We start from the raw sequence: 20897 nt of genomic DNA on the forward strand, positions 1-20897 counted from the left end.
AAAAGAGTTCATTCGCCCTTTCGTGATATATATATATATATATATATATGTATATATGTATAGTATCGTTTTTTAACCTTTAAAACTACAAAATAATATTTTTTATCATTCGTTAGAAAACCATCTAGTCAGTAAGTCATTTAATCACCTGCAATCACTGCATCAACTCGCTTTCGAATTTACTATAATACCAATAATTTATTTTTCAAGGGATCATCAGTTGTTTACTATGAATCTCTGTTTCGGGGATTTAAAAACAAAACAGTATATTAAATCATTGCTCCCCAGCAGTGTTAATCAAACAGCACCACCCTTAATCTTAGGAAGAAGACATGTTACAAACATTTGATCGAATTTTCTATTCTTAATTGCAATTACTAACCTTTTCATACTATAAAAATGAATTTCTTACCTGTGCGATTCATCAATTTCCACATTTAAAATGGATATATTTTTTGATTTATCAGTCTTGTATTTATAAGATTAGGATTAATCCATTTAACTACTTATCACCCCCACTATGATTAGTATTTAGTATATTTACATTCTTATTTATTTAAAATTAGATATATAAAGGTTAAAAATATTTTTACATATATACATTTTTTTTATTAATATGTATATAAATTTGTTATATGTAATTATAAATACATTTTAGACATTGCTAATATAGTTTTGAATTTTCTTTATTAATATAGTCTGGTTAATCTTAAACGATTCAAAAGCATCAGTATAACGAACAATATACATACATATATATATATATATATATATATATATATAAATAGATTGTAGTTTGCTTGAAGCATTGTTGAAGAAAATTATAAGGTAAAATTAAAAGCCAAGAACAATGCGAGATTTTTTTTATATAGAGTAAAATTAAATGAAAACAAAAGAAATAAATTTCTTTTTTTTGTTGTTTGTTTTTTCTTTTTCACACAAATTTTAACTCTAAACAACAGTAATTTTTTTTCTGTTGTATTCAATGGTGTCTTCTCTTGAAAAAGGACTAATAGGTCTGAAATATATTGAGATTTATAACACCATTGAATACAACAGAAAAAAATTACTGTTGTTTAGAGTTAAAATTTGTGTGAAAAAGAAAAAACAAACAACAGAAAAAATAAATTTATTTCTTTTGTTTTCATTTAATTTTACTCTATATAAAAAAAAATCTCGCATTGTTCTTGGCTTTTAATTTTACCTTATAATATATATATATATATATATATATATATATATATATATATATATGTGTGTGTGTGTGTGTGTGTGTGTGTGTGTGTGTATATTTTGGCAGCAGATCGTTATCAAGCCACGTTCGATTAAACACACCAGCGTGGTCTGTGTTATTTATTTTTCTGTTGATTTTCTCGATCTGTGGATCATTTTTCTCGTTAAGTTTTGTATTAGATTGCTGCGTCATTATTTGTTAGACATTTTCTTCGTACGCTTTCGATCATTGACTGCCATCAGGAGCAATTTTCTTGTTAAATAGCTCTTTTTTCCGTTGGCTTTTTATATGTAATTAATTTAATTTAATTTTTTTTATTTTTGGGTTCAATTTTATTAAGTTATTTTGATTAAAATTGTCTGTTAGAAGAGGAAAAATTTAAGAAGGTTGTGGTTAACGCTATATGTTTTTAACTATAGGTCAATATATTTATGTCCATATATATGAATATACGTATTAATTTTGAAATATATTTAATATGTTAGTACCAATTTAAAAAAAAGAAGCTATTTTGCTAGTGTTGGGCTGTAGTTTTTAAATTAATATTGTTTTTTAAGTAATTTTAATCTTCGTGTTCAATTATTTCGATATTTAATCTTCGTGTTAGTGGTTAATATATTTCTTATTTCGGTTGACTCGGGTTTTTATTGCGAGTTATATTATGGTGTTGAAAAGGACTGCGTTATGAATATCAACACGCACATACACACATATACACACATGCACACACATACACACACATACACGCACATATACACAAATACACACATGCACACAAACATGCATATATATATATATGTATATATATATAGTTAGTAATTTATACAATATATATGGCGATTAAGCTACACTGAATATTTGGCATTTCATCCACTCTAGGATTCGTCAGGCTTATGCGCATAAGACTAACGAATTCTAGAGTGGATGAAACGCCAAATATTCAGTGTAGCTTAATCGCCATATATATTTTATAAATTACTAACTAGCTCTACCTACGTATTGAACACTTTTGAAGTAAATACTTAAAGTTTACGCATAAATCTATACATGCGTATATTAATTTTATGTGAATAAATGAAGTAGTTATATATATATATATATATATATATATATATATATATATATATATATATATATATATATATATATGAGAGAGAGAGAGAGAAGGGAAAGAGTGAAGGGGTGATAGAAATGTGAGGCTCATGGATGACTAACGAGTTAACGGTATACAAGTCAAGTAGACAGGTTGGTAAAATATATAAATAACGTTTCTTTTCATCTATATTTCAATCAATTAAAATAAATGCTTCGTAAAGCTATAAATGGTTTGATCCGAAGTCGTATTGGCTTAATGAATCATTTATTCCCCTTTTATTTAGGCCAAGTAGCCAGCGAAAGCTGCTCAAATTCTAATCTAGATTCAACGATGCCTACAGCATCTCCGGAGAGAAGGGTTGCCAGGCCTGGATAGAGAGAGTACAACTGGCAAACGAATCGAAAAGAGGAGAGAAACACACACACACACACACACACACACACACACACACACACACACACACACACACATATATATATATATATATATATATATATATATATATATATATAAAAACATATTAATAACGACATTCTGAAATTCGAAATGTGGAAATGTTCGTTCTGATGTAATTTCGGTAATCAGTTATTGACTAACCCTAAGAGAGAACCTTTGCCTCGTACTGAGATCAATAGTTACTGAGTGGCAATTGTATTTATCAATATTTAATTGCGTCCCAACGAAAGCAATATGTGACACAAGGTCATTTTTCATGTGGGGGAAAACCAGTTCCCCGAACATGGACACTCTTGCTGTAGGCAAAAATAAGAATTGCTTTAGTATGGAAGGTCATCCCCTACATTGACTAAGGACAAGTTTACTTAAGTGAAGCATTAGAAGAGATACTACACTCGGATCTCAGCCTGAAGGCCAGATCCTACTTGTTGTATTTAAAACTTGTAACAATTGTATCTATCTTTTTTTTTTACACAATGATCACCACTTATCAAGGCCCGGAAGCCACTCAGGGATAAGGGTTATTGCAAGTACATTACGTTAGTGTGGAGATTTGATGAAGTGTTTACTCAAGGGGCCGGTTCAGTAGGAATTTGTTAACGTTGGACTTGAAGACATCCAAGTTGTAGTCCGGTGGGAAGCAGGCAGACGGAACAGAGTTCAACAGGCGTGCAGTTCTAAGAAAGAAGCTTGTTCATGGAATCCACGTTTTGATTTAGGCACAGATAAAGAGTGGGGGAAATTTTTCGCGGTGGATTCAGCTAGACGGGTGTTTTTCGTAAAAGATTGGCGAGGGGGGACCAGAGATTGGAGTTCAGACGAGCACCTGCCATGGAAATAACGATAAAACAAGGATAGGCTCGCAACATCTCCTCTGTGGGAGAGAGGTTGCAGGGGAGAGAAAAGCGCATCCCCCACTCAGCCACGAAGTCTATTTTGTACTCTGTCAAGGCAGGATAGGCTGTTTTTAGCAGCTCCTGCCCAGATATAATTGGGAGTTGTTATATGTCTATAGCAAAAGTTAAAGGGAACTAATATAATTGCCAGCGACATAGGTGACCCCTTTTTCATGGGAGATTTAAAAGAGGAAACCATTGTTTTTTTTTTTCGTTAGTGCTCAATTTAACTTTGATCCCTATTTTATAATTATTAATATCAAAGTGAGAAGATAATAAACAGTTCTTTTTATATTCTTTGTTATTAAATCTTTGTTTCTCTCATCGATAAGAGTCAACATTGTAACAATGAAGTGCCAATATGTGTATTATTATTTTTATAAAAAGTAACAAACATAGATGATGAAAATAAAATTGAAAAAAAACACACAAAAACAATATACTTTGAATTCATAAATTCAAGCAAAAGACTATAACGGAAAATCTTAATCCAATGATTTCCAACTATATGATTTTGTCACTGAGAATAAACATTAATGAAGAAAATGTATCAATAGTTGATGAATATGATGTGACACTAAATATTGTACTCGTTTCGATTTTATTTACATCATCTACCTCTCCTCTTTCTTTAATTGCTCTGTTTAGTATATTTGTTTGATATAAAGCCGAGGCGATGCTGATAATAGCAGGGTGTGTTCACACGCACATTCGCCATGGATTGTTGATCTACATTCTTGTGTCCCATAAAATTTACCGGAATTTTAATTATCAACGAAAACAAAGAAAGATAAATATTCCAGTTCAGGACATTAGAATTGCGCAATGCAAAATAAAAAAAGAACAGTGGGTTGATGTCTTTATAAGACAGTTTACATAAACAAGAGAGAGACATGGAAAGAGAGAGAGAGAGAGGGAGAGAGAGAGGAGAGCAGGCTTGCAAAGCATGTGAATCAAGTCTTGCAGCTTGATTCACATTTCTCTATTGTCGCCGTCACATATCACCTTTACAGCAGAACGTCTCTCTCTTTGTCGACGAGCAAAAGTTAATTGTAAATAAATTTATATATTGCTAGATTCGTCTCTGTGTTGATTTTGAAAACAACGACAAAAGAATTGTCACGTGTGTATATAATTTATTAAACAATTGATAAGTGCAAGAAAGAAAATTATATATACATCCAATAACAAAAAAATATTGAGCTTTTGATTAACTTGATTTTAAAGGGTTTACATTTATCTTGTAATATTACGGCCGCATTCGAAAAAATGGCAACACTTTGATCCAAAGAAATTTCATGGTAGTTTAAGTGTATTGGTTTTTATGGTGGGTTACGATGCGTCCACTCAATGGAAAAGATAGTGGCTTTATAGGACGAAGATATGAACGCAGTCTCTCTACATTAAAACAAAAACTAATTCCATTTTATTCAAGCCGATGGTATGTAATCGCCAGTGCCATTTCACATCAGGCTTCTGTCTTTTGACAATCGATTCTGAACTTCTATGTCGTTGGGTTGTCATCAGTATCATTCCTTTGTTTTCCAACTGACCTTTCGAAATTTTAATTGTTATTTTTCATTTGATATTCGATGTTCGTCAGCTGTATTCTAATGGTTGTCGGTACACGTGACTTTGAATATACAACACTTGTTGCAGTTCTATTTCTAATTACTTTTATAATATGTATTTTAATATTAAGCAATTCTCACCTACATATATGTTTATCTTAAAACTTACTAGTGTGATGTTGGTTGGAGAGCAATACTAATCAATAAAAGAAGAGTAAAAGATTTTATTTCCTTATGTATATTATCTATAATGTTTTAATATGCAAAATCTTTATATCAGGTTAGTGCAAAAATAATGTCGTTTTTTGACATGAAGTTGAACGTAAAAAAAAAACGGCATAATTTTTGCACAAACTTAATATTATGTGTGTTTCTATTTTATTTTACGTTACCTTACTTTTGCCACTATGAATAAGCTGTAAGTCGACATAGTCCAAAGATTCGAACTCCCATCCAAGTATTATGAATTCTTGCCACTAAGCCATCGCGAGGATTAGGCTATCCAGTTCAAAAGAAATACTTTTTTTTTTTTTATTTGACATGTTATTATGAGGAATTTAAAAATGGAGGTGAGACAGTGCAGAATAAACACGTGTCTTAGCCTCCATATTTATTTATATTTGAGGTATTTTATTCTATAAAAACATGAATGAATATTTGACTACTTTGTAAATGAAGAAAAAAATGTGCATTAAGTTCAAAGTATGCCAAACTTAGTGCTTGCATTGATCGACTTGATCGACTTGTCTTCTAGAAATTCACAATGACCGAAAGGGATTTATAGCAAGGAAGCAAATTTTACTGAAATTGTTAAAAAGAACGACAATAATAACCCGTTTACCACGTAGCTGTTTCGGAGATTTTTAAACAGAGTCGCTATTAAATTAATGGATCTCCAGTAATAGTAAGCAAAATACTACTTCCTCAATAACCAATCGACATAGAATTTCACTAATATATAACATGTATATGAAAGTGAAAATTTGTGCGACCTATGTGGCTAATGTTTTCAGTCATGTTAACTTACTTTACTGATTGGTGATGTCTATAACGCTGTCAAATATATATATTTTTTAGTTCCTGTTATACTCATAACTATTGAAATGCAGAAAATGTAAATCGTCTGATTTTAGTGACACAGTTTATGCGCAATACAATAAAAACAGATGAGAAGTCAGATGTGCAGAGAGTATATTTTGATGGCTGTACGATTTCGGTTTTCTGCAAGTTTTAGTAACTTTTTGGAACCATTTCGGTTCAAAGAAGAGCATGTGCTTGTTGGATTGCAATAGTCAGTTGTGGTTGTGCGATTTTAAAGAAAATTCTCTTCTGACTCTCCAGCGTAGTGTAATAGCACTGTTTTTTTTACATGGGCATCACCACTTATCAAGGCCCAGGGGCCACTCAAGTATAAGGTGTAAAGAGTGTACAGTAGTCAATTGAACAATATAGTAATTGTTCAGCAATGGAAATTCGGTAAATTTGTTAACTTAAGTGGAACGGCTTATCAAGACCTTGTTTACATTGGACTTGAAGACAACCATATTCTAGTCAGCTGGAAAGCAGGAAAATGGAAGCGTGTAGTTCTAAGAAAGAAGCTTTGTTCATGGAATCTACGTTTATGTTTAGACACAGATCCAGAGTTGGGGAATTATTGATAATGTTTTCAGCTAGACGAGTGTTCCTTGTGAATGTTTGGCGAGAGAGAACCATAGATTGAAGCTCAGTCGAGCACTTGCCATGAAAATAACCATAAAGCAAAGACTAACTCGCTACGCATCTTCTGTGAGATAGAAGTTGCAGGTAAGAAAAAGGACATCTCCTACGAGGCTACGAAGTTTATTTTGAACACTATCAAGGCAGGATAAGTTTTTTTATAGCAGCTCCCGCCCAGGTTTGGCAACAACATTCCGTCCTTGGACGAATTTGGCTCTTATATAGATAGTGAATTGCATCAGTAGTGAGATATCTACTGGATCGATAGAAGGATCCGATCATTTTTCCAGCGGCTTTGGCAACAGATTTGATGTACGTGTTCCATTTCAGATCAGGAGTAAAGGTCAATCCCAGAAGCTTGTCAAAACTTGAGGCCCCCTGAAGACGACAGCCATTCATTTCATTTGATGCCAGGTGGGGATCAGAGCGTTTATGATGTAAAGATAAAAGATTGGTTTTAGATACATGTTTCATGCATGTGTAGTCAGTGTGATGATGTACGAAAAGTGAATTATGTCTAAGGAGACTTGAAGACATGCGTTGCATGGAAAGAATGGTGGCGAAAATATGATCATGCGTGGAAGTGAAACCTAGCCAGTTTAGAATATGCAGTACAAAGAGAGAAATGATATAAGAATGGCGGATATATAATGTGAGTCTATAAGACACGGTTAGCTCTGGTGACCTCAAACGATGATTAAATCTTGGCAATGTAGGAAGATGCGTTTAGAATAAGTAAAATCAGATTGAAAATACGTGCTTTTAAGTATAGAACAGTTGAGGTATAAAGGCCTCTTAGAAAATGCAACCCAATGAAACATCCGAGGGTGAGATTAGGGTGAATTTGGGAGAACGTGGAATAAATAAAGACGGGTGGAGATAAGGTAGCTTGAAAGTCAGTTACTTAAAGCCGCCCATATTCTCAAAATGATCTATATTTGTTCACAAAATAATTAAAAAAAAAAGCAAAACAAAAAAAAAACAAAAAAAAACATATTTTACAAAATTTAAGCGAATAAGGGATAAATAAAGACCTGGGCAGAGATAGGAATATTTTAGAAATTAGTTTACTTACAGCCATCCAAAGTATGCCTGATTGTCCACCGAACGTTAAAACGATGATGCTGATTATTATTATATTGCTGCGGCTTATGATGATGATGATGATGATGATGATGATGATGATGATTTTCTTAGAACTGGAGCAAATATTGATCACTTTAAAACCACAAAATTATCGAAAAATCCTAAAGTTCAGTCACGTAAGCCTTCTTTTTTTTTTTTACAGAGGTTTTATTATTTCGTATTTAATTTCTTTTCAAGTGTTACGGGGCTCGACTTTTGTCGGGTATCAACGATGAACCAAATGTGCTTTAATAATCTTGCTTCATACAGGTGCATTTTCAACAGCTAGATGAGTACATTTCTAGAAAAAAATATCTAGAGATGACATTTTTAAAAAGTTATTTTATTTGTTATTTGACGATGGTGATCAATTGATCTCTTTATTTTGTGCTATTCGTTTTTTTAATTGAAACTGCATATGTTGTGTGCTATTTTTGTTTCAGAGTGTCCCCTCTCTAGACGCCTGAGTAGAGATTTTAAATTTCCTTGTAAGTTATTGAACTTCTTTTGTGAATATGCGCGATGCCTAGTTGCTCTACTGAAAATGTTGCCTTCTGCGGCCGTAGAAAGCTTGTATGCTTGTGCAAATAGTAAACACACATATACATAAAGGTATATATATATATATATATATATATATATATATATATATATATATATATATAGTGCATTTCCCGGATTTTTTCCATTACAGCTGTTTATTGATGAGTTGGCAATTTTACGATTTAAATGGAAAATAAAAAATACGAAAATACGGGAACGAAAAACTATCTTTACAAAACACCAAAAGATGGAGGAAGTGAGGAAATTTGGCTTTGGAAATCCTTTTACCCGAATACGATGCCCAGCATGTTAAAAAGATACCTTTTGTTGTAAAAATCTAGTGGATAAACATCCGAAGAAGTTGTTGGCGACAGGATATTTTTATAGAAACATAAATCGTAAAATTGCCAACTCATCAATAAACAGCTGTAATGGAAAAAATCCAAGAAATAAACGAAAGTTATAAAAAGGAAACGTGAGTCTTTGAATTTGCAACAAAATATTGCACTATATATGATCTGCTACTATTTTATATATATACATATATATATATATATATATATATATATATATATATATATATATATATATAACGGTAATAAACTGATAAAATAAATCCGATGGAATGACTTTAAAAAAGTGTTGGCGAACTAAAAACTTAACGTTTCGCCCGCTTTTTCGAAGGCTTTATCAGGGGCGAAAAAAGTTCCAAAAGGCCAGATATCGAAAAGACGAGTAATTTGACGAAATCTATCATGAATAGGTTATAACTGATTTTAGTTTATATTTCTTTATTGTGTATGAAAAAAAGTTAATTGTAACAGAGGTTTCTTAAATTATCCGGAATATGGATATATTCGAGGTGGAATATAAAATCCGTAATTTCATATAAAATGAACACAAACTATCTAAAAAAAATGTGGGTTTATTTATTTTTTTTATAATTAATTATCTAAAAATATTCAAGATTTTTTGTTCCACTGAAAAAAACTTCATAGACTGCATAATTCAAGAAACAGTTGTAAGCATGGACCTATTAGCTGGGAAATAAAATATATTAGTCAGAATCTGATTTTGTTAGAAACACCCGAAATACATATTAATATCTATTGAGCTTTAATACTGAAGATTTTATTACAAAACAAATATATACCAACATGCATATTTATATAGGGTGGCGCTTATATCACTTGGTGGAGCCTAAATTGCATTATTATTTGAAAATAAAATATTATAACAAAACTAGTGTACTTTATTAATTATTTTTTTAATTACATAGTTAACACATGGGATTTTTTTTGATTTATGAATGCAAATTAAATAAAAATTCATTTATTTTAATGAATTTTCATTTTAAATTATAAGGTGACTTATGTAGAGATTTATGCGCCACTATGTACACACACAAACACACACACACATATAAATATATATATATATATATATATATATATATATATATATATATATATCTAACAACTTCGTTTAGTTCCTGCTTTGAATATCTCAAGCCTGGGTTTATATATATATATATATATATATATATATATATATATATATATATATATACAAATATATATATATATATATATATATATATATATATATATATATATATAAATCCAGGCTTTAAATATTCAAAGTAGGAACTAATGAACTAAACGAAGTTGTTAGATAGTGCTCAACCACAGGAGAAAAATATTTATTAATATTATTTATTCGAAAGTAAACAGTTACATTTGGTCGCTATAAGCAGCCATCTGTTTCAACCAATGAGACTTCGTCAGGCGACGCTATAGAAAAAAAAACTATAAAAAAACCCCCAGAAAAATGAGCTCTTAAAAAAAAGGAAGGAAACTTTTATGGTTTTCTTTTCCTTTTTTCTACAGCGTCGAATGGTTCATGTTCACCTTACGAAGTCTCATTGATTGAAACAGATGGCTGTTTATAGCGACTAAATGCAACTTTTTATCTTCGAATAATATATATATATATATATATATATATATAACTACTTCATTTACTCACATAAAATTAATATACGAAAGTATAGATTTATGCGTAAACTTTAAGTATTTACTTCAAAAGTGCCCAATACGTAGGTAGAGCTAGTTGGTTAGTTATAAAATATATATGGCGATTAAGCTACACTGAATATTTCGCGTTGCATCCACTCTAGGATTCTTCAGGCTTATGCGCATAAGCCTGAAGAATCCTTGAGTGGATGAAACGCGGAATATTCAATGTAGATTAATCGCCATATATATTTTATAACTAACTAACTAACTAACTAACTAACTAAATATATATATATATATATATATATAGAGAGAGAGAGAGAGATACATATATATACATATATATATACATATATATATATATATATAGATACATATATATACATATATATATACATATATATATATATATATATATATACGAAGAAAAATATAAAAAATGTCAGGCAAGATGATATAAATGATGAGTGTACATAATTGATACATGTTGAATAAGATTTAGTAAATTTATATGATGCTTACATAGAGTTATACGACTTCAGTTATGTAAAATCTAAAAAAGCGAAAACTATGATTAATATATAAAAACAAATGATAACGCACTAGGCTGATTCGACATTGTCGGGATTGAATGATGATGAACGAATGTTTCACCTCCAATATTTTTATTGTCATGTAAATCGGTGAAATCGCCCAGGCATATATAGTATATTTGAGTATATTTGAGTGACATTTCAAAAACTTGGTTCAACCGTTTTGGAATCCAACTTACAGAGAGAGAGAGAGAGAGAGAGAGAGAGAGAGAGAGAGAGAGAGAGAGAGAGAGAGAGAGAGAGAGAGAGAGATCTTTTTATTTAATAGTAGAATAAATAAATCGATGTGAGATAAACCGAATATGAGCCAGAGCAGAAAAAGTAATCTGCATAAATGAAATCTCTTTTTTTATACCCACTTGCTTTTGTCTCTCCTTTTCTTTTCTCCCATGACCTTTAATTGTTCGTTATTTAGATCATACTGCGAGATTACTTAAACATAATGAAACTGTTTCATTTCATATAAAATAACTCAGAACGAGATCGCACATGACTTGTTACGCCAACTTAGCTATTAAGCTTCTTTACTATAATTCAATCTTAATATTTTTAGCACTTTGTCTGGTAACCATGACACTCAGGTAACATCCGAATAATTTCTCTGAATTAATTACAATTCATATTTTGGGGATGTTACCGGTTAACGACACGGACTGTAAACCTGGCTGTGCCAGGTCCGAATCCAGTTCATTGCACAGAGCAGTTTCACCAGATCCATATCTAATCTTGTGTCTCACCTCAAAGACAGTAGGTAAATAAAATAATAATTACTTATATACCAAGGAAAGTGAACATGTTATGAAAACATCATAAGAATTCAATAAAGCCGATGGCTTAACTCTGGGAGTATGTTCTACATGTGCATATACGTTAGGGAATGTTTGTTACTCGATATTTTACAAAATTCTTTACTGTGACTATCTAACACGTACAAGATGTGTGACAGTGCATTTTTCTTTTGTACATATGATAAGTTTATGTTTTGCCACGCAGAAGTTGAGAGCCGCCTGACATCCACCTGTAAGGGCCTGCTAGGGGACGTCTGCTATACAATGCGACATAATGGAGTATGTGAATATCCCAAGTGAACTATCTGTAAAAAGCTGAATATCAAATGCAGAAACAAGTCCCGAGAACATATACCAGAAAAAAAAAATGTTCGTAACAAGTAACACACCATCTACTATTTCTTCAGCCAAGTATTTTGAAAATGGAGCTATTAAACCTGACGTAGCGAGATGGGACAAAAAAGAGAAAGAAGGGAACCTTAGTAGATGTTAGTGCCCTCAATGACGCAGAGTTAAACAGGACTGAGCTGGAAAAAGTAAAGACATACACATGCCTTATGTACGATATGAAAAGAAACTGAAACCTTAGAGAGTCGCTAACCTGATAGGTTCTGAACTGTAATCTAGGCTTTAGCCTCTGTCCCATCGATGAAATATTGCATCCCTCTACCTGTTCTCCAAGTACTTTAATGGTGAATGCTCTGCCGAACTACAAGCACTTGTATACCCTCGATGTGAACACCCCGACAAACCCGACAAGCAGCTAAATCCCACCCCTTCACAGTAGAGATCCCTACGTGTAAGAAAGCCTTCTACTTCAATAGTTTCTTCCTCAGAACTGCTAGATTTTGGAACTCGCTTCAAGGAGTCTGTTTTCCCGACTGAACTGACATGCAGAAGTTCTAGTGTAATGTGAACAGACATCTTGCTGCTCATCTCCTTTCATAATAGTCCTGCAAGTTATGTTCCCGAGAGTAGCCTCCTCCTTAAAAGTGGCACTGTGTCTTGTTTGGGGTTAAAATTGAATGAAAAAAAAAGAGAGATCTATATCATTCCACTAATTATAAGATCAACTGGACCTAGGAAAAACAATTAAAATAATATTTAGCAAGTATACCCGGTGAAGCAAATGCAACAGAGATGCAAACATTTGCATATAAAAAGACAGTGGGAATATCTTTCGGTTGGAATGTATAAGATAGCGGGTAGAGGCTTAACATTCGGTGGGATGCCCATTCCGTCTTGAAAGAACTGCTAAGAAAATTAAAAAATAAACAGATAAGTACACATTATCCATGTGATAAGTTAACAGGTAAAATAAGCCTGGGCCTGGTGTTGCCACATCCATCAAATAAAACCATGTAAAATGACACCATAGAAATATTACCTTGTGAGAGTCAGAAAAAAAAACAATATCGGGCGTCATGAGCAGCAAGGCCGCCTTTAATAGCCAACATGGGAAATCTGGTTGTCATCCTGCGACGCTTGCTTTCCTTATTTTAGGTAAAAGAATATAGAGCAAACCAAACACGCGAAAAGAAATATAATCAGCAAATATCAAAGACCGTGTACATTACAAGATAGTCTACAAAGGACATTTAGCAAGTAAACCATTGCTGTTAATGTATCTTGACAACTAAATGAACTTAATCCTAAAATCATGATATTGCATTTCCATATATATATATATATATATATATATATATATATATATATATATATATATATATATATATATGTATGTATATATATGTATATATATATGTATATACATGTATATATACGTATATATATGTATATATATATGTATATATATGTATATATATATCTATATATATATCTATATATATACGTATATGCTGCACACACATATATATATGTATATATATACATATATATATGTGTATATATACATATATGTATGTATATATATACGTATATGCTGCACACACACATACATATATATATATATACATATATGTATATATATGATAAGAATAACGGAAATAGTCCGACAAATGAGAGAAATAAAAAGAAACAAACCTAATTATGTTTTCATGAACGTTTCGTCTTTATTTCGAGTCTTCCTCTAGATGAATGAGATTAAGAAACAAAAAACACCAGTACAAAATATTTGAAAATGTTTCATGTGGAAAGTGTGACGCTGAACTAATATTTGTATTTGTGTTTTTGTTTCTTAATCTCATTCATCCAAACGAAGTCTCGAAATAAAGACGAAACTTTGATGAACACATAACTCATTTTGTTCCTTTTTATTTCTCTCCCTCTGTCTGTCTGTCTCTCTGTCTCTCGCTCTCTCTCTCGTTCTCTCTATAATGATTTATAGACTAGACAAACACATATTCTTAAATAAATATATTCATTTATTTAAACCAAATTCAAATTTTCCACCTATTATCAGGCTTTTCTTAAAGTAGACCATTTTATGGATCGAAAATTTGAATTGGATTAAAATAAATAAATATATTAATTTGACAAGGTATCTTGCACTTGTCTGTTTTTTTAATATTAGATTTTAAATGTTCAAAATTAACATATATTAATACACATATATATAATACATACATATGTGTGTGCACATCAATTTATGCATCTTAATGTATACATGTGTGTGTGTGTGTGTGTGTGTGTGTGTGTGTGTGTGTGTGTGTGTGTGTGAAAAGCTAAAAACAAAGGCAAATTTATTATATGAATAAATCATCAAAAATAGAAGTTTTACCGATTTCGTTCGGATCAACGATTTTAAATGTTTTGGAAAAAGGTCAAAAACATATGGGGAAAAAAGACGTACAAAATGAGATATATTTAAGGACGTTATTAACTATTTGAGAAATATAAAGAATTATACATCCTGATTCATATTTGTCTAAAGCGAAACCGGTAAATATTGTATATTTTCTAAGGCGTTCATGTGTTTAAATTGTATTTCTTTTCGTCTTTTCTCACACATCTTGTCTCCACGCCAGTTCATTTTATGATATAGAGCATACTTTATCGTCTCTCACATACGCATAGAATAATACATTTTGCTTATATATCTGTTGCTATAGTTACATTAACAGTCCTCTGTACATGAGTAGAGCTTAGTAGTTATATATGAATAAGCTTTTGTCAAGTTATGCTGAAAATTGTGTTTCGTTCATCGAAGCTCGTCAGGCTTATTGCATAATTAGGTACTTGTGTATCATTAGCGAACATTTCATTCAAATACGTTTGATAAACAATTGCCAATGGACTGTGGTTTCAATACTATAAAGTGTCATTTTATACCAATAGTAATTACGTAGTAATTAATTTCAATCTCACTATGTAGTGTACGAGATTCAATTAAAATGAGAAACTACGTAAAAACAAGGAAAACACGCAAAATTTCAAATCTTAAATCGTTTATTTATTGTAAAGATTTCAATATCATTAACCATTTTAAAAATTATTTAATGCTCATTAAATCTATACGATTTTGTCATATTGTTTATTATTTATTTATAAAAAGGTACGTATATATATATATATGTATATATAAATGAAAGTGATATATATATATATATATATATATATTTATAATCTTTAAGCAAGACCAACCTATGAATATTAGAGAAGCGATTTATATAAGAAATAAAAATGAGAACGAAAGTAAAACAAAACTTTATCATATCATCAAATCAACAAATGAAAAGGAAAAGAAAAGAAAAACGTGTTTAGACCATGGTGTTTCTAAAACTGAGTGCTTCTCATCAAAAGAGGAGAAAACAGGAATATATATTTACAGAAATAATTGTTTGAGGATATTTGCTTAGAAACGTGAACCCCCCCCCCAAAAAAAAAAACTGATAAGATGATTCCAATATTTTTCCCGATCCCAATACAATCACTGATTCTGTTTTAAATTTCTCATTCTGATAAAATTTGGTTCCAACTGATTGGACAAGTAGATAGATAGCTTAGGTGTAAACGCAGATCGTTTGAGAATAAAGCAACCGTCAGGTTTATTCTTCCTTACTGACAATAGCTTTATTCTCTAAGAAATATTTTTCTGACACTTAATTAAACAATAACTTAAGGCATCAGATTCAATTTTACAACGTTGACCAGACGAATCACAGGTCAAAGGTCATCCAGTCTGAAACTATCTACGATCTAAACTGTAGCCGATTTGAACTTTTGTGAATTTTCCTTGAATTTCTAAATTATTATTTATTTTTTACTTCAATTTATTACATTAAATATGATTCTTAGAGGCATACAATATGTAGTAGAACCCCAGGATACGGAGGTCTTAGGATACTTTTTTCTTTCAGCTTACGAGGTGGAATTCGTTGCTTTTTCAGGCTCCTGGTTACGGTATTTGTCCCGCCTTACGGTGTTATTTATAATATTTTTTTAGTATATACATGTGTATTATATACTGTACTGTATGTTATTATTATTTATTAATTCCGTATCCTGAGGTGCTACTGTATTTGATATGCCTTTATTTTCAATGCTGTCGAAACCTTAGCGGTCGTATTATAAAAATGAAAATTACGCAATAAAGTAAACGAATAAACCGACAAAAGTCGTGCAGTTTATTTGATCAAACTTATTTGAATGAATATTATACGATTCGTACATGTCCGAATGTCGTAGTCACGTAAGAACCAATGAAAGCAATAGACCTTCAGAAAAAAAGTGCGTAGCGAATGCATGTTGGTAGATGAAGTAGCTGGCATGTCAGATAGATTATTTACCAAAGTTTTCTCTTCTCTTTTAAATGCTGAAAATGTTCCAACACTGGAATCTCCACACATTCTCGAACGAATCAGTAGGTATCTTCAGAACCGTGTGATTGCATTTACGCCCATCTGTATGTAACGAACCAACTGCGAGACGATCACCTTATACGAAAAAGGAAAACCGTACTGATCATATAAACACTATAAACTACCGAATAGTGCTCTATTCGTTTTTACTAAAAAGGTAACACCGATGTAGAATGTATGATTTCAGACGTTATAATATAGCTTACCTAAGTGCCTATCCACCCTATGTGCTCAGGACAGATCAGAAAGCGCCTTTTCTTTTTATAGCTAACATAATTTTCTTCATGAAAAATCTGAATATATTTAGCGTTATATTATTATTATTATTATTATTATTATTATTATTATTATTATTATTCCTAATGTTTCTCATTCTAGAAACACATTGAAATGTGCCTTACGTTTCCTATAATAAAATAAATGTGAAATGTCATGCTCTTTTTCTCCCCCCCAGGAATTGTCATCCTCCACGTATGATTGCGTAAGCATGAACCACTAGTGTCTGTAGGTATTAAAGGATAATGATTATTTAATTATAATTGCCAGGCCCCTTTATAAATACTTAAACGTAGGCACAGTCTGGGAAGTATAAACCTAGAAGCAGTCAACCAGCGTTTATGCAACCTTCACGATTTCCATCGTTCTTGATTGTCTAACGTTTAAGACTGAGTTAAGCTTTAAATAGTTATTGATTCCCTTCAGTTCCAATTGCTTGGCGGCCCGCTTGAGCAAATTAAGTCAAAAGTGACATCGTGGCTGGGTTCGAATCTTACGACCGGTAGGAATTATCATCCTACACTGGTGATTACGTAAGCATGAAACACTATTGTTTTTAGGTATAAAAGAATGATTATTATTTATTTATAATAGTACATCTCGTGAATATATATATATATATATATATATATATAGATAGATAGATAGATAGATAGATAGATAGTGCTATTAAATTTTTTTCAATAACTAATTATAATTTATATTACGTATTATAATGCTAGTATTTTCCTGCGTAACATCATAATCAATATGTGTTATCATATTTTTGCATGAAAGCAAATAATGATATGAGTACACGATATAGGCAAGGGTGTTACATGGTATTCTTTTGTCTGTTACACTAATATATATATATAAAATTATAAATATATCGGTATTAGCAAAACGGATCAAGACAAGAATAAGGACTCGAATGGACCGATAAAAACAAAAGAACATATTTCGATCGACAGCGGTTTTTTATGGAAGTCGCTCGAGACAAAGCATAAAGCCACTTGATGTAAGGAATTAACAAGAAGAAAACATATTACAAAGACAGAAGATCGCTACTAACCTTAGTCTTAAAAACTCTAAGGCTGTAGCTAGAAGGAAAACGGGGATCAGAGAAAGAGTTTCCAAACTTGCAGATGATATTTGTAGAAATAACTGAGATTAGCAACATCACATCTGCAAAAGAGAGGGTATAATGAAAAAGAAAGCATAGGGCCAATCAAATTTGAGCTTGACTTTCGTATATGCGAATGTTAAAAAATATAACACAATACGTATGTTCGGATATTCGCGACCATGATTTAATTTTTTATATGCAGTTTTTTTTAAGAGAACTTCATTTTGGAGACTTTGCTCTTCACAAAATGTGACACCATGGATTGCATGAATAGCGGAGTTTCTCCTTATTTAGACAATAAAATGCCGGTCATTAAAAAGTTTGGTTTAAATAGTTTTATTAAAATGTTTTGGGTCCAGATGCGATAGAGTACCAATTAAAGACTTACTTTTTGAAAGTTGATTTTTAAGCGTATTCTGCTCTGTGTTCAAATAATATCGCATTTAAAGATGTCGCTGACGAGTAATTTTTATGATATCAAGGACTTTATTATCCAATGTATTCCCTCAGATTTTAATGGTTGCCATGTTTCTTTTGCTCGTTCGCATTCAATTGTAGCTCACACGCAAAAAGTGCCTGCTTGGTTTAAATAATTGTATTAAAATATTACAGAAATATAGATTAAAAAAAATTGATTGACTGCTTAATTGGTTGGTTAATTGATTTTAATTTGTTATTTGTCTGAAAATTATTTTATATTTTTCAACAGATGTTTTTCGTTTTTTTTATTAACTGTTCTGTTAATACATTTTCAAATTAATACTAACCAGCAATGCACTTTTTACTTATATTTATCCTCCGCTGAGAAGTACATGTATTTGAAAATTCATGGATTAAGGATTTTTTCATTATTATAATTATTTGTTTAGAATTGGATAAATCAGACAATTTTGATGAACACATGTCAGTATACTATGATATACAATATATTGCAAGTTATTCAATTTTTTTTTCGTTATCTATTTTTTCCTATTTCTTTAATTACCTCGTCTCCTATATTGAGCGCTTGATAGGTACCTGGTAGGTTCAAAATTAAAAAAAAAGATATTAGTCGTATTCAATTTTGCAATTCTATTTATACATCTCTTCATGTATATTAATATTAATTAAAATTTTTGATGATCTCTTTTCAGGTGAAACCATTGAAATCCCCGAGAAATTATCCGATAAAGGTGATAGCTTACAGAAACAGAAGCCGCCCTCGATGAGTGCTCTTCTGCGGAATGTGTTTCCCTGCATTGAACATAAGAGGCGCTACATTGACGAGGAACGGTCCGAGAAAACAGAAACCATGAATCGGTTACTGGACTCTGAGGGTGAACTACCCCATCATCTGCCACAAACCACCGTGCTCTCCTCAAACGCAACCGGCGTTGCTGGCGAGTACCGTGGACCCTCGCCCAGTGCTCCCGTCTTGGAGGAGGTTGGCGTTGAAAAGTACTCAGACCAGACTTACTTCCAGCCCAAAGCGGAATCATACCCAATACAAGCGAGTTCCTGAGATTAGCAGATTTGGGCTGATTTCAGCAGCACTTATACTACACACAATGTCGTCTTTGTTTATTTTTTTGGGGGAAAAAAGTGTTTTTTTTTACGTCTTTTTTTTTAAAAGGTGCTAAAGCCATGACAACATATGACAAACACGAAGTGAAGCAAAGAAAAAAAAAACAAGTTTAAATTGAATTACTAATTCGATGAACGAGCATAAAAAATATATATATAAGGGAGAGCCAGAGCCTAAGGGCGCGAAAAAGTGAGAGATTGAAATGGAAAGAACGTAGAAAAAAAGAAAAAAAAAGAAATGAAGAATCGTTAAGACCAATCTGATTTAGATAAAAATGAAATGTTTGTATTTTTGGAAGCGCCAAATTCAACTTAATTGGACCAGGACAACTTTAATCATACTTTTAATATTTTTTTTTGTTCTGTTTTTGTTTATAACATTACATTGTATAGATTTTTTATTGTTAAATGCACACAAAAACGCAATCAAAACAATGCGTCTCTCCATAAATTCATTAACTGTGAATAAACATTAATATATATATATATATATATATATATATATATATATATATATACATTCCTCTATGTGTGTGTGTGCGTATTTATATATACTTATATGTAAACATAGTTACACCACACACACATATATATATATACATATATATATATATACAAATACACACACATACATATACATATATACATGCATACATATACGCATATATATATATGTCTTATGTCTTATAATTTTATTCATAAGACATATAGATATGAAACAACTATCATATATATATATATATATATACATATATATATGATCTATTACATGATTAATATATATATATATATATATATATATATATATATATATATATATATATATATATATATATATATATATGAAAAAATACGAAATGACAAAAAATGAAATATTATAAAGTCAGATTGGATAAAAACAACAGGAAAAATGTATGCGCAGGAAATTAATAATAATAATATTCGTAATAAAAATTAATAATAATAATATTCGTAATAAAAATTGATAATAATAAACGACAAACGAGAGATTTGCTGGTTTCGTTTGGATCAATAAACCTCGTCAGAAAAAGTGAAGATTTGAAACTTATTACAAAAAAGAAAAAAAAAATAGA

At 31.2% G+C, this 20897-nt stretch overlaps 1 protein-coding gene across 11 annotated transcripts in view; it reads left to right on the forward strand.

The window, feature by feature from the left end:
* The window catches only part of LOC145297766 (uncharacterized), a 704274-nt gene extending 684281 nt beyond the window's left edge, over positions 1-19993 (forward strand). For 6 of the 11 annotated variants that reach the window (XM_080144060.1, XM_080144093.1, XM_080144020.1 and 3 more), the window contains exon 10: positions 19374-19993. In XM_080144060.1, the coding sequence (XP_080000186.1) occupies positions 19374-19741 (368 nt within the window). In that variant the 3' untranslated portion in view covers positions 19742-19993. Of the gene's footprint in view, positions 1-8537; positions 8583-19373 lie in introns of all 11 variants that reach the window. The other 5 variants (XM_080144049.1, XM_080144077.1, XM_080144012.1 and 2 more) reach the window with 1 other exon arrangement.
* Positions 19994-20897: the final 904 nt, after the last annotated feature.

Source organism: Euprymna scolopes, chromosome 2 (assembly GCF_053919585.1).
Source record: "Euprymna scolopes isolate OS-2025 chromosome 2, ASM5391958v1, whole genome shotgun sequence".
NCBI lineage: Eukaryota > Metazoa > Mollusca > Cephalopoda > Sepiida > Sepiolidae > Euprymna > Euprymna scolopes.